The sequence below is a fragment of the Chlamydotis macqueenii genome, chromosome 1, assembly GCF_036417535.1.
Source record: "Chlamydotis macqueenii isolate bChlMac1 chromosome 1, bChlMac1.mat, whole genome shotgun sequence".
Lineage (NCBI taxonomy): Eukaryota > Metazoa > Chordata > Aves > Otidiformes > Otididae > Chlamydotis > Chlamydotis macqueenii.
In genome coordinates this window covers 43,657,357-43,673,736 of record NC_141556.1, presented here as the reverse complement: position 1 = coordinate 43,673,736, position 16,380 = coordinate 43,657,357, and the positions used below count along the sequence as shown (strand labels likewise).

At 35.5% G+C, this 16,380-nt stretch overlaps 1 protein-coding gene across 1 annotated transcript in view; it reads right to left on the bottom strand.

Moving 5' to 3' along the window:
* The window catches only part of PTPRQ (protein tyrosine phosphatase receptor type Q), a 138,599-nt gene that overhangs the window by 13,736 nt on the left and 108,483 nt on the right, over positions 1–16,380 (bottom strand). The window contains exons 51-55 of the mRNA XM_086740047.1: positions 12,637–12,736; positions 11,727–11,855; positions 10,435–10,479; positions 3,879–3,905; positions 3,123–3,204 (exon numbers count right to left, since the gene is read on the bottom strand). Coding sequence (XP_086596173.1) covers positions 3,123–3,204; positions 3,879–3,905; positions 10,435–10,479; positions 11,727–11,855; positions 12,637–12,736 — 383 coding nt within the window. The remainder of the gene's footprint in view (positions 1–3,122; positions 3,205–3,878; positions 3,906–10,434; positions 10,480–11,726; positions 11,856–12,636; positions 12,737–16,380) is intronic.

The following is a 16,380-nucleotide window of genomic DNA, read 5'->3' as shown; positions in this document are numbered from 1 at the left end:
AATCCCATAGAGAATTAAAGCTCCAATCCTGTAACTGAACCTAGAGAAAGATCCATGTTCTCAGAGTAGAGTGACTTCTGTGCATTCCTGTCAGGATTCGACAAGAACAGTAAAACATAGCTAAGGGTGGAGATGTTAAAATTGCTCTCATTCAGAAAGCTAAAACTCAAAGTTTCTGTCATTGAATTTTGCATGAAGGAAGAACATAGACAAAATGTCTATGGCATTTTGCAATGGGATGGCCATGGGATCTGGTATCATGTACATGTTATGTGAAATTTAACTTGCCTCACTCCTCTGAATCTTACCTTGTCAGTCAACTAGTACATTGCTGTACAGTACTTTGTAGCAGAGAAGAAACAGAGAAGCAGATTATGTTGGTTTTGTAATGACGCTTCCATATGTGAACAAGTGCTTAAAAGCCCGATACCAATTCTCTGCATCAGTATGGATTTCAGTCTAATGATTATTTTCAGAACTGAGGAAAGAGTATTTGGATTCCCAGATTCATTAACAGTTTGTCACAGAAAACATATTTCTTTGCAGACTCATAAAACTTTGAAATAATTAATTTGCACTTTGTTTACTGTAGTACTTTCATGGTACTGTGGTGACATTTAGAGATATTTCACTTTTTTATTCATGAACAGAACTTATCATAAAATATTTATAGAAGTATTTCTGTTTCAGTAATACGCTAGTTGCTAGAAAAACTTGATTTCCCAAAGGTACTGAGAGACATGTGAATCATCTGGAAAGCTAGAAGTTTGAATATCAGCCTAGTGGTGCCCACCATCAGTTACTGTGACTCCCTATGGATTCTTTAAACATGTCTTTTCTGACAAGCCATGGATCCAGATCCATTCCAAGGTCCAGATTCTCTTCTCGTCACGTTTACACACAGGCCATGTTCACATGTGGACTGAGACTGAACCCTGGAGATCCCCAGGCACAGCAGCTTGGTCAATCCAGAAAATTGGATAAGACGAGGAATGTCCCTGGATTCCAAGACTAAGTGAAATGGAAAGAGCCACATTTATGCTAGAAAACTCCAAAATAGGTTTGTTTACAAACTGTCTATTGTAAATGATCAATAGACTACTTTACCTACCAAAACATCTCTTAGAATTGTCCCGGAAGACTGCTAGCTGAAATACTCCAAATTCAAGGCAGGGAATATACTAATAGTTTATTAGTGTAAATTATAATATTCTCATGTCCAGTTCCTGGTATACTTGAATTTACTAGTACAGAGATGGCCAGAGAGCCCAAGCAAGCTCAGCACTATGCTTTTAGTTATGTACTTCAGATATAATGGTCCATGGTTTTCTATCTTTACCTTCTCTCTCTTACACACATTGTAGAAGCCGTGAGTCATTTATGTGAAATTAAAATGATGAATGTGGATGGAAACAATGGAGGTCATGAGGTCTGCTTTTTTTTTTGTTTGTTTTGTGCATTGTCTGTTTCTGTGCATTGTCATTTCTGGTGTCATTTCAAGTGCATTGTCAATCCTATTATTCATCTGATAATACAGGCGCTACAGATATTACAGATATACTCTCAATCAGAAACTAGACCTACCCTGCAATTCTGCCTGCTCTTCGACAAGTCATCTCGGAAGACATCACTACACTCTGAAACACGGAAGTTGAAGCTCAGAGAGGAAAAAAAAATGGAAGCCCAAATGACATAGAAAATAGCTGACTATAAGTTGACTATACCGTTCAGTTGAATAAGGCAACTCAGCTACTTGTCTTTCTCTAAATTTGAAATGGATTGCCAAGATTTTTATTTGATAAAACATTATTGTTAAAGTTTAAAGGCATTACAATGCCGTAAGGTTTACCCAATGTGGCTCACACCTAAATAAATTAATACTAGAAACTTTCCACTGATGAACACTAAAATGTGAAAATGTTATTGCTAGTAATACTTTTCATCTGTTCAGTCATGCATAATATAGCTATAATCACTCTTGTTCAAGTGAAATAACACTTCTGCTCTTGGAAAAAAAGTTCTTCTTACTTTATTGCTCAGATAATTTTATGGTGCTTTTTATTATTAAATCCAGACAAATTTTACCTAAGGAGCATAACAAAAAAGCTGTAGGAAATACCATTAATCTTTTCACACTTTTGTTGGTTTTCCCTCAGAGACTGAAATATTATAATCTAGCAGAAGAAAAGCCAATTGTTGAGTCTTCATTTTTGTTAATCCAACTGGTAAGCAATTCACGGTAAATCTATAAATCCAAAATAATGAAGTCATTGGAGACTGACAAATTATTTTTGTGAAGGCAAATCACTGTATGTGTTAAAAATGATGATGATAAAGAAATAATAAGAAGAGAAGGTATTGTTGAGGAAAAAAATACGATAGCTGTAAAAATGTTACTTAATGAAAATAGTGAAAACTTTGAGATTTAAATTTTGATGTATATATGCATTATATTATATGTAATGCATATTTTGAAAGCTGGTCTCTTTTCAGAAAGAAACACAGGCTTGCTCGATTCATCTATTCACATAAGGAGATTGAGGCTATTCACATGGAGGCTGTTCTCAAGAGCATGACAAGTGTGACCTATTATTTGTAGAGGAACAAAAAGCAAAGTACCATGCACAAGCTTTTTACTTTTTGCACTGAAACCTATGAAAGAAAAACATGGCAGTCTGACTGAGGCTTGAACATTTCACAGAATAGATGCCAGCTGGGTTTGGGGGGTCACGATCACTTAGGAAAATGAACTTATTTAAAGCAGTTAAATATACCTGTACATATGTTAGAAAACTATTTCTAAATAAACTGTTCTCAGGCAAACTACATACGCATCGCTACATATGTAAAAGTATAAATATTATGGTGTTCTTGCAAAGACTGGAGTCTAAAGAGGACCATCTTTTGCTGACACTTAGGTGAATAATTCTGATCAGGTTGCAGTGTAGACTGCAGAATCCAAATCAGTGTAACATTACTTTCTAAACAATCAACGTGGTAATTGGGTATTGATTATCAAGGCCAGAGTCCTTCATGGCCTTGCCTGCTTAAAATGGACATGAAATGTGACACGTGAAACGACTGAAGGTCTTGCGATGTTGTGACAACTGCTAGCAACATACCGAAAATTCTTCCTGAAACTTTAGGTTGTTGTTTGTGCAAAGCTCTTCAACATGTTGTAGGAAGGATTTCTTGCTTATTGGCCTGAAAGTAATGACAGAAGAATTAGAAACCTATAGGGAATTTCTTTGTCATTCTTTTTATTCTTTTTTTTAACTGCAGTTTACTAACAATGTTTTCCAGTTCAATAGAAACTAATACTTATAGACAGAAAATTACAAATTGCTTACAGTATGCTTATTTCGTTTGTTTTCAATCATTTAAAAAAGAAGCATTTTCTCCCCCTGTTGTTCCCCCTCACCAAATGTTTAATGCTGCTAATGTTAACAACACTGTTGGGTAGGATTGTTTTTTATAGGTAACAGCATTCCAAGATGAAGTTTTAACATTAATGGAAATTTGTAAAGTTACCATTGCATTCTAGAGTACATAATACTTCTTTGTCACACAGAAAACATTTTATACATTGCAAGGTTTTAGACATATAAAATATTGCAGTGACCTCATTCTCATAATGACACGGTTTTTAAACCCCGAGGAGTTTAAATATCCCTGTATTACTTCCCAAGCTAAAACACAGACATGCAGGCTTCACCCCAGAGAGAGAGAAAGCATTTCTCCAGTTACCATGCAATTAGTCATGCTTTTATGATTTATATGCAGCTTGGAGGTTTTTTTTTTTCTAATAAACATGAAGGAGGGAACCACACATTGAGACTCACCGATGACCACAATACAAAAATCTTTAATCAACTTACTTGATGGATTTTCTATAACTAAGTAACCTGCAACAGAGATTTTTGTTAAATCTAACAAGCTGAGAGTTAACCAATATTGTGCATGTTAATATGTTTTAGATTAAATACTCAGGTAACTAAAGAACCAGATTTATTTCTCTCATAGATTCAAATATTATATGTCAGATATGTTGGGTGATTGTCTTGCTTAGTTTTTATCTCAGGTATTGGCAGATAAGTTTCTATTGTTCTCTTCAGATCATTTTACAGTGCTCTGGGCTCATATGGCAAAATCCATACTTCCAGCACATCACTTCATATACATAGACAGGCTTCATTTTACTCTAGCTACTCAGTATCATTCTTGTAAGGACCATTTCAGAAAATAAGAACATGATTAATCTGACTAAATATAGACACCTACTTCTGAGCTAGTCACTCTAGATTCCTTTTACAATCAATGAAGAGAAATAGGTGTGATTTCATGTCATTTTAAGCAGATATCTAAAATAAGTCACAGATGAATCACGCTATTGGTGTCCCTCTAAAGAAACCAAACAGCTATGGCTATTTTTCTAAAGGTTTAAAAAAATGAGTGACTGTTTCCATGCTAATTTTTACATGTTCACTGCTGTTTCTAGTCTGTGGTCATCTTAAAAACTGTGCTAGATATTAAATCTTCAACTTGATCGCACAGTAGGTCTCATGAAGATGTTACATGAGCATCTCTACTCAGGGGACATTCAGATGGTGTTGAAACGTAGCCATCATCATAGCCTCTGAACACATTTTAAAAATGTCTCAGCGTTATCAATTTAGAAGCCAAACTTTTGGGCACTCAGACTCACAAAGCTTATCTAAAAGATCAAGCCCAAAAGTCTGAAGTAATACAGTTTAAAAGATAACTTGCCTCTTCAAAAAAACCACTAAGTATACCTTTTATGTGCTGGTCTCTCCAAAAATTGTGCATTCTTACATACCAATATTATAAAAACTATTCTATAACACAAATACAAATGTGTAGGGCTACCATAATTTTAGTAGACAAGACAAAAATTTTCTTTAAATTTGGTTTATGAAGTTATTCTTAAATATTTAAATTTTTAATTAGATAATAAAATTAGAGCAATACAATTGTTGAATCATTTATTATTAAGCAACAGAGAAGTTAATTTCAAAGCTACTAAACATGCCTTTGTGGTACATACTTTGTTATGATAGTTCTCTTCAAACAAAGCAAACTAGCTATGAAAGACTTAGGGCAGTCTCACTGGTGTAAAAAGAAGTGTAAGAATTTGCAGAAAAATGCTCAAACTCAAAACGCTTACTAGGAAAACTGAAGGAGAGCTTTAGAATTAAGAAGAAAATAAGAAGTCAATAAGGCAACAAAGCATATAACTCTGTTCAGAATGTTTAGACACCTAGCTGGTGCTTATTCTACCATGTTGTTTGTGTTACGTGGCAGATGAAACTACCTTCTAGTAATATTGACAATGTTACAGAGATAAAGTTTTCTGAAGGAAAAGTATTCTTAACAGACGTGCCAATGTACTGCATGTAAATATATTCCTCTTTGAGCAGAAAATAAACTTTTTTTAGGTCTTTCTTCAGGAAAAAAAATATAAGCAAAGAAATTACACTTGTTTTTCCTTTGAATTCACCTTCATCATAGAAAAACATAAAAAAGAATCATCTCCCAATTGACATCCTAGTAATTTTTGGAATACTGTTGTCTTTCCTCCGCTCGAACTGACAGTAATTAGGGGCATACTGTACCTAGTTTGCAGTAAGCAAATGCAGTTAGGTCATTAAGGAGTAAAAATTACATCTATGCTGTACGTAAGCAACCTGGGTATGCCATTTAGTGCTTCAGTGCTGAAGGTATGTGTATACAGCAGCAAAGAACACAGGCAACAAGCAGCATCATTAACATAATTTTACTCCATAATATTTCATTTTTTTACTTTCACTCAAAGAAGGAAATTACAGCATTGAAATAGCACAGGAAATGAACGAAACTGTTATAGATATTGCTTTCAAGTTAATTTTTTATATTAATAAGAGGTGATTTTTTTTTTAGGGCATAATCATATATTACCTTTCACAAGCACTAAACATTTTCAAAGAAATAAGGCACCTACAATTTGACACTCTAACCTATCTGTGGGCATTTCAGTGGATAAATTGATTTTTAGAACTACTGAACTCTCACACTTCTGTTGGTAGCAAGTGTACATTGCAGTGGCTCAGGAGCTCAGAAAATAAGATGATTCCATTTCAATGCTTATATGTGAATTAATGTCTAACTTGAAGACTGTGGCAAAGACATTGGCTTTATTGTGTAAGAATCTTCAGATGGGATGAATTTTGTATGCTCACTATAGACTTACAGCTATGCTCAGTTTCAGCATCCTGGGGCTTCAAAAATTAGTATTTTTTTCCAAGTCTTTTGACTTGGAATATGTAATAATAATCTTAGAGTATTTCATCAATGAACAAATACTCATCTACCTGTAATCTTGTTCTTCACATTTCCCAGTCTTTTGTATAAAACATAAGAATATAGATATCACTAGATCTTGATAAGCACAATTTAGAATCAAACCATGAAGTTGCAAATTTCCCTATTTCAGCTGGACAATTTCTGATTCCCACTTGTCTGACTTTGAGACTAGGAAAGAAAAACATTCTCTATGATAAAGAATGCTTTATTGCCTTAAATCTGATTTGCTTTTAAAACAGTGTATTGTTTCATGTGTGGGATTTTTTTTAAGTCTATCAAAAATCTAAATCCCACTCAGATTACTTATGATAGAGCTAGAAAGAAGCCATTTATTTGTGTTGGCAGTGGTAACTGAAGACCATATTGTCACACAGCCTCAGCTTTCTCTCTGGGTCAATCATCTGAAATCCACAGGGAATTAAAACTTTGTCCAAATAGAAAACAACATAAATTAGTATGTAGGCAAAAGGCTTAACTCCTAAGCACCATTGACACTTCTAGGAAAAATGGAGGAACTAATTTTTAGCAAGTTAATTGAAAGCAATATGGAGCTCAACCCTTCCTAAATACTAAAGGCCTAAGGGAAAAGAACACATGGTCATTTCTTCCATTGTACCAAGACATATACATTCATAAACCTTGTACTCCTGAGATACAAAGCTCAGGAAGTCTATTTTTGACAGTTGATTAGTAAAGGGAAACTTGTTGAAGAAAAAGGCAAGGCAAGAGCCATGCCTATCTCCACTCAAAGAAAAAAGAAACAAGCTGGTCTAGAGAAAGTAATGTACGTGCAGAAGTGTTACCTTGCATACAGACACCTACTGAATGCACAACATATAGGAAAGGTGAGACCAGACAAGAATTCTATATACAGTACTTTTTCAATAAAGAGTTCTAATTGCCTAGTATTTGCAAGGGTTACAGTGTCTGTAATTCAGAAATATTTCTTCTGAATATGTGCCCTATTTGCTTGACAAGCTGTCTCACACGGAATGAAACTAAAGCCTCAGAGCATCCATCACAAGGTGTAACTTCTCAAGGAAAGATTTTAAGAAATGAGGACCTACATAGCTTTATCCTTGCTGCAGAAACCTCTGCGAAAGTAGGGTGCCAGAGAAGTTCTTTCCCAGGTGACCACCTAGAATATGGAAGAGTTACTTGTCTTTCACCAGACCTGGTGTGCCCTGAAAATTTATTGACAGAGTCTATTCACAGGAGATTAATGTCTGCTTTGAAGAGTAACTTGGCAAATCCTATGGACATGTTACAAAAAGTAAGCAATGAGAGGCCCCAGTACGTGTATATTCAGTGTGCATAATAAGCCTATGTTTAACCCAGTTTAGACTGATGGGCTGCATATGTTTTAAACAAGGGCTTTTTTTTTTCTGTTATTATTTGACTCACACCATCTCCGCCATCGTGGAGATCAAGGTACGTCCCAAACATTCAAAGTTAGCATTTTGGCTTCACAATGCAGATTTTCCACTGAATTCAGTAGGGCATTATTCACTGCATGCTCTCTGAAGCTACATTCAATTAATTAATTGCTTAACAAAGACTTGCTGAGAGATGGTGCCTATGTATTAGCTAGTATTAGTACTTTTCAGACACTGAAGTTTTTCAAGTAATTTTTTTTACCGTTGACCATTATCTTAAAAAATTAATTTCCTGATTTGAAAAAAACAGACTCTCAAAAAAATTTCAAAATTGGCAAAATGGGATACTCAGCACTTTTAAATTTGATTATTTTTTCTACTTAGCTGACTTTTGTAACACAAGTAATTCATACTAAAAAGTTATTAAAATGTGTGAAATAAAATTCTTTTATTAACCTTTACTGAATATTTTCTGAGTTTTGGTCCATGAAACTTCTCAAGGTTTTGAATTTTTGATTTGCTAAGAATGACAAAAAATATTTCCAGTCATATTCCTACAGAATAGAAAAACCTTTTTCTGCTTCTTTTTATTTCTCATGTGATACCAGCTGCATAAATTTTCTGAGAATATGAGCCAAGATCATAAACCACGATCCACTAAATATGAAAGAATGTCTGAAGAGACAGTGTATGAGAGATGGTCAAGAAGGATATCACTAGAGTATCTGGATTCTGTGGATGAACTGTGTCAGCTGCAAGTCCATGCCTTTACTGATTTATAGTAGCTAACATGATAAATAATATACTGGCTGAGAAATGACAAAACACCTGGTTTCCAAAGCATCTCCTTCAAATAAGCACTGAATTCTATGATTAGTAAGTACACAGAAAAAATCTAGACTGCTTTTTAATCACCTAAGATTTTCACACAAACTCCCTATCACGCTTTCAGGGTACAAAGTATACTTAGTTGGGCCTGATTTTAGTTGGTTTACTACTATCCAAGAAATACAACCAAGCCAGCCTGGAAAAGGAGTCTTCCCATCTATGTTTTCCTCATACAATCACAAAACGCCATGAACTGAAATTATCATCTGCAACACAGCAAGCTTTGCAAACACAGCTGAGATAGCTGACTAAATGCAGCCAACATATGGCAGTAGGTTATGCAGATGCATTAATGCACAGTTCCATTCCAAATACGTGGTAAATTGTGAAGGTTACACTGTAGTCATCAACATGTAATACAATAATTTAACATGCTAACATGTCACTGCTTTAACCACAAATTATGAGAATGATAAGGACAACACAAAAACTGGGACTGTGATTGATTTCTACATAGCTATTCCTTAAAGGCAACAGGTACAAAAGTTCTTTTGTGGTGTAACTGTGGAAGTCTGAAAAAAAGGCAGCAAAAATATTTTAGATATTAAGTTTTGCAGTAAGCTACCTCGGTGCATGCTGTCATGTTTCTGACAGCCTCTGGTTATGACTCATCACTACCAGGAAGGATGCATCTATGTGAAAGACAGCCTTAGAGACACTTAAATTGTCTCTTTTGGTCATTGACATTACCAGAACAGAATCTTACATATATTGAAACATTCTTTAAAATTAAAAAAAAAAAGCCATAATAGACTATAAAGTTTTGAGCAGATAAAGGATATCCTGCCCCTCATTACTTATGTATGTTATCTAGTAGGGTCCCACAGCATATTTACTGACTTCCTATTGAAAAGATAGCATTAATCCTGTCCTGAGGAACTCTCAAGTTAGTGCTTGAACTTCAAACTTCAACCATTTGTCACAATGTCCAATAAAGGACCTGGGCAAGGAGCCTGCTGCAGCTTCAGTGCTGCTACTGTTTGAAAAATAATAACCCAAAATTTAACAGCTGCATCATATACCTTACAATAATGGCAGAAGAAGAGACTTTGTGCTTTTGGCCATTAAAGGAGTGGGGAAGGAAGAAAGAGAAAAATACAGATGGAAGGACACGACAAATTGCAAACCAAAATGTGAGACTGACTCATTAAAATAAGGGTGATGTAACTAAAACTGTGGAAGCAGTGCTCAGTAAAGGCCTTGCTGTGCATAAATCACATAATGAAGTGCATGTAAGTATGAAATATTATAGTTTGCAATTACCCTGTGGACTTTGAGACTGTACAAATCTAAACTACATGTGATTTAGACAGAAAAGTGGCAGAACAGTACTCTACTAACTGATAAAGGATTTGACTCTGTGGATATGTTGCTGAGATTTTAGTGGCATAGTACAAAACAGCTGCAGTGTAAAGGAGCACAAAAGGTAGTTGAAAAAAAAAGATAACTTCTCTTAAGTATGTACATTCTAAGTGCCAGAGGAAAAAAAAAATAGCATATTTCTTATGTCAGATTAGCACTACATTTGCTTCAAGGATAGGTTGTATATATCAGGGCTATATTGTCATAATGTGTTATAATTTCCATGTAAAAATTACCTTGTTTTATTTCAAAATAATTGTGAACCTTAAGATTAGGGCCTAAAAATAAACAAGATTTCATGATGACAAATACTGATGGTATTAGTAGAGCTGCAAACATCAACATTTCATTCTGATTAACTATATCATTCAATACAGTATGGTAGCACACAGGTTAAGAGAACAGAATGGAAAACACACCACATTGCTTCAATAATGCAAAAACTTACTGGATGACAAATATCTCCTTGCGTCTAAAGAAAAATGAAGAGTATCTGGAAGTAAAATCCATTAACACTTTAGTATATAAACAAAATTAGTACTATACTTATTCAGCTAACAGTTTGGAAACAAGGGCGTTTCGAAGATCCATCAAGATCTTTCATATGAGTCACATTTATCACAGTGCATTGGCAATGGTTGTGTCTTCAGAGAATGCTTTCCGCTGTTATTAGCAGGTACTAAACAATGCTATCTAAATGACGTGTGCCCCACACAGAACATACCACATCCCATACGTCGATGATTTCCAGATGATTCATAGTATGTTTTCTCATCTGTTACAAGCAGCCATTCCTATGTGCGCTATTTTGAACAGGTTTGTACATGCAGTCAGCTTACTCTGTACCACACACATAGACATATGCACACTCAAACAAAACAGGTCAACAGCTACAACCTTTCATCTTCCAGCTATTGCTAGTCTGCAACAGTAGGATGCCTGACTGCTAGGGCAAGACTATTTTAGACTTCTCATCTTTAAGGAGACTGCCTACCACAGTGTTCCATCTGTGGCACAGCAGGGAAAATACAGGCAGGTAAAGAATATTCACCAAACATTTCTAACTCAGTTGGATGTCATGTATTATTGAAAATCATCATTATATTTATTTGGTGAATAACATCCATATTTCTAGCAGTCAGAAAGAGCAGCTTTCTTTCTGATGAATATCTGTGACAAGATTCTTTGTCGAACAGCAAATATGAATAGCCTGGAATTGCTGCATACACTTTAAAGGAGTAGTTGTCAGGATAGCCAGTGTACCGAGCTCCACGGAAACCCAGATGTTATGCAAATCCCTTTGTGAAAAAAAAGAAAAAGTTTTCTAAATGTCAATTAAACAGTGACAGATTTGTTCTTGAATTAGTTGACTGGAACTTCTGCAAGTTTGACTCCTTCAAAATGCTTATGTAGGTTTCCAGTCTACACAAAACACCGGGTCATAAAAAAAAAAAAATCAGAAATTCTGCTTGTTTAAAATTATGTAGCCCTTTTTTGCTAACACAATTAAACAGTGATTTGCACTTAGATCTTTATCTTTTTGTAAAAAGAGCTGAAGATTAAGTGATTTTCTAAAAGCTAGTGAGAAGTGTCTTGAGGATGGAGGTCATTCTTTGAAAGAGGATCTCAGTGACCTGTGTAAATAAGAACACCACAAACACTTCCAAACAAGCAAAGGTCAGAAAGGGGTCATGGCTACAGCCCCTTTGGACTACTGTTTTGCCTAAGGAGTACGCTTACCGTGTAAATCTCTCATCCTTCAGCTCCAGGTCTGCCACTGTGATCAACTGATCCAGTTTAAACTTAGTGTCAATAATTTCAGCATCTCGTGGGGAGTATGTGCCTCCCTCTTTTTGCTTTTGTCGAATTCTAAACAGAAAATAATAGTGAAAAATAAATATGCAAAATGATTAAGGACACAAATGTCAATACTTTGATTAGACAAGCTGAAACTGAAAAATGGTTGCCAGGAATCCTTCCTTAGCCTTTATTCTGCTCTCCCTTCGAACACTGTAACTTAGTCAAATCCAACAGTTACATTGTCTAAAATTCACACAGAAAGAATCTAGCTTCTATATTCTTTAGTTTTTCTACATCAGTTCTTTGGCAATGCCTGAATGATGCAGCTGAGGAAGAACAGAATTTCTCATGAATGAGCAAACTAACATAATGTATGCAGTACTAAGTCTGCTTCTTCACGTGGACATTTTGTTCACAATTTGAATTAGAAGTTGATTTCTCTTTCACATGTGAGACTTCAATCTATTTAACTGATAAATTTATAAGTAAGACAGAAAACAGAATTTAGAGTATTTACTATGTATCAAGTTGTCAATAGGGTTAACTATCATGCTAACTTCAGCCAGCTGACACTCTGATCTGTATCCGCATGTCAATAGAGAAGTGGCTCTGAAAGGGTAAATCAGAGCAGTAGCCTCTGATTTTCCCCATCTATAGCGAAAAGCCTTTGTGAGTCCCTCCCTACGTTTCTAATAAATTAAAAAAAAAAAAAAAGAAAAAAGAAAACACAATACATTTTGAAAGTGACAGATTAGTTCAATTTATCGGACTGTTTCAAATTTTCTTTAAAACATTTCTGAGTGCTTGTAAACATGGTATGGCAATGATACACAAATCACGTAAATCTCACCTTGCAAAAGCATATACTGCAGCCACCAAAAGAACAACTGAAAGTATACACAAAGTAACAGCAAGGATAACTTCTACAGATCTTCCTGACAGTCCTTCACCTGCAACAGAAAGGGGAAATCTAATATTTCATAGATTGATAAAAATTTTCACATTTCGGACAGGATGAAATCAGGGATCAGTGAGAGAGAGACACTTTCCTCTCTGTGCAACTGCTTCTGTTTTGTGTCAGTTGAAGAGCTGCTCAGGAAAGAAAAATATAACAAACCCAGAAACAATTTATGTAAAGGTTTCTAAGCATTGCTGATCTATGTAATACATAATGCTAATAGTATATTTCTACATCTATATGTGCAGCCATCCCCTGCTTTTCAGTTTTACCTGCTAAACAGGCTAAGGTAGGTCTACGCTGCAGTAACAAGAGTCTCAACACCAGCCTGAGCTGAGCTTCCGCTTCATCCTCTGTGCAGCCAAGAAAAGACACACTGCTCTAACATCCAGGAGTAGACAAACTTCAGAAGTGGAAAAGGAAGCTCTAAAGCTATGAGGCTTGCAGCCATCACTTACAGGCACAAAATAAAAGATGCTTTTTTGGAATTACCCTCCTCAGGGTGCTGAAGGAACCTAGCTAGTGATCAGATCTGAACTTTTACTCATGCTCTTTATTTATGTGGGAATTGGTGATATTGTTAGGAATATCCAGCAGGTCAAAAGTAATCATAAAGGCCTTTATGATAAAAGGTAAAGGTGTTGGTATTCTGATCAGTCCTTCCAGGTGAGAATGAAGATTCATTCAGAGACTGATAAACCATCTAGATTAGTAGTTTCTAGACCTCTTTTTGAACCTCTTTGGTGCTAAAGTTCTGAAACTCATTTAATTTGCCACCCTTCCTGGCAATCCTGACCCTATGTCAAAAACCTCAGCCTCTTTTTTCCTTAGTCATATAGTGAAAATAAGAAAAGCAAGAGATTACTACTGTTGGCATTGTTCACCTATGCTGACATTCACCTCCACTTGCTGATCCACTGTAGAACACCTAGCTCCTGTCCAGCCTTCAGGAAAAGGTACGGCTTTCTGCCTTATGAAACTGAGATTTCCCACTCAAGGGACAACATCCTTCCAAGGAAACACTGGGAAACACTGTGTGTCCTGGATTTGTTTCTCTCAAAAGCTCTGAGTTTTTTATTAGAGAATATATTGCAGATGATCTGGACTGCATATACATTGGAGAACGTGATTAAAATTCAAAATTATCCCAATTCAGCTGAAGAAATTGTCTTAAAACAGTAGGATGGTATTTTGGACAATCAAATGCGTGGTTCTACATGTAGGCAGGAATAATCAGCTACAACAATACAACATAGTAAACAGTAGATTATTGTAGACTGAAACCAACTTGAATAATCAATATCATGACTGTATGAAACTACAGACAACAAAATTAAGTATAGTTTACAAAACACCTGAAGTAATTCTTCCACTGCATTAGTAAAGTTTCAGATGAAACACTGGACACTACAAAGTAAGAACAATTTAGACCAGGGAAAGACAACAGAAAATAAAAGCAAGTATACAAAAGATGTTGCAAGGAGAAAAGGAATTTAGAAGTTCCTGCCACTCACTGATCTCTGTGATAAGGCACAAATGTTACTAATGAAAAAGAAAAACAGAAGAATTTCAGAGGAATATAGAACAACCGTTCTATCTATTTTGCACTAAATAGTAAAGTCAGTGTTAAATCCTACAGTTAACATCAGTCCAAACATTGCTGATGTTATTAAAGAAAACAATGCTGGCAGAATACCCACCAAGAATAAAAAAAAAAATACATTTTCTTCTACTTCTTTCCAACAGGCAAGGACTAACAAAACAGTAGAGATGATCATGGGCAAGGGAGAGGAGACAAAACAGAAGACATCATGTTGTATAATTCTGAGGCACTGCAAATCAATACGTGTTGATAACAAACTGCAATAACAGAATATCATAACGTAGGTTTCTATGCAAAAGGCAGTGTCAGGAAACTCCATTTGATTGCTTCCTGTCTCATCAGCTTTGTATTTCATACGGAAAAAAAATCTACACTTACAAAGCACTATTAGCTGCCCCACAATGATTTGCTGAACTAGCTATCAGAGTTTATCAAAAGGTTATAAGATGCCGTGATGTATTAGGAGTTTAAACAGCATTTGTCACCGCATCTTAATTATCTCATGGAAAAATCCTGACCTTTCATTGTACTATGTATGTTACTTTTGCAATGTCAGTCACGGGTTGAGGAAGAAACGCCACTTCTCCAGCTCAAGAGTAGAGCTGTGGTACTTCAAGTATGATTGAGTGGGAGCACCATATTACAATGTATCCTTTACTATAATTAAAAAACCATTATTGCAGCTGTGAATTCCAGTAATTTTTGCTTCAGTGTTCCTCCCTAGGAAAATTCCTATTGTTTAACAAGAGCATCCGATGTCTATCACAGAGAACTCTCTCTTAGGTTTTCCGTATTTTTTTCTGCTTCAAACACATTTAACATGCAGTATTAAATTGCACAGATACAAGGCTAGCTTTCTGGTTTTCCAGATCAAAGATCTACCTACTCCATAAGTAGACTTAGAAACCAAAATAATGCAGAGTTCTTTGAACTGTCATGAATACCTCTGCCAAAATTCAAATTAGTGTTTTGCGTATTAAAATGAAGGTGTAATGTTGGAAAAGCACAAATTTCAGTGATTATTACAAGAGACGAAAACAGATTTAAAATTCAATTGCAATTGTGATTTTAGGCAGCATAAATTTCTTCTGAAAAGATGCTGTTGTTAAAAGCGGAATAGAAGTAACTGGTCACAGAGATACCTAACAGCTACTGATCTTTCTGCTATATTTTCTGGGTTATGCTTCAGGAGCAAGTCTGAAGTTTGTATAACCAAAGCATGTTCTATGAGGAAACACTTGGGCAAGGTTCCTCAGGTTATGTTTCTCAAGAAAAAATGTGTCTGAAAAAAGTCTAACTTCCTTTATTCACTTAAAGATGACATTGGTAATGGCACTGCCAGTGCTGTATTTTCAAGGCCACTCAACTGCAGTACTTGCATCAATTGTGATATATCAATTTGATGTTGATTTCACAACACTTGTAAGAAAGCATAGAAGGAGCTTCTAATTATCTGCTTCACTTAAATTTTATTTCTTGTTGGATAAGCTCTGAAATTTAGAAATTAAGGCCAGACAAAAGTTTGCTCTAGCGCTCATTTTAAAAGCAGTGCTTGATGTTAAACTTTAGCACAGAAGGCACTGGAGGCTATGAGGACCCATGGATATCTGAAGAATTTATCAATTCTATTTCTCCTTCCTGTTACAGCTTATTCAGCATACAAACAGATCTTGCTTCTTTATGATCTGCATCAAAGGAGAATGTCACAACTTTTCAGTAACAGTACAGAAGTGAATGAATTACACTACCTGACTGCCACTAAAGCATGATTTCTTTAAGCATTGTGGATTTTTCTGTTAGAAAGGAGACAGTTGCCAAGAGGACTGGATATAGTAGGACTAATTTCCAGTAGACTTGGTTTTCCCTGATTGAACACACTGTCTTTCCCTTACTGGACAAACTCTTTTCTTCACTGGCTTAGAACTTTTAAACTCAGAATATATAAAGACATTTTTTTGTGTTGCGCTTTCCAAAACATTCAGGGCTAGAGAAATAGCGCCAGATCCTTTCAGAATATTCAGGTAGTGAATTAG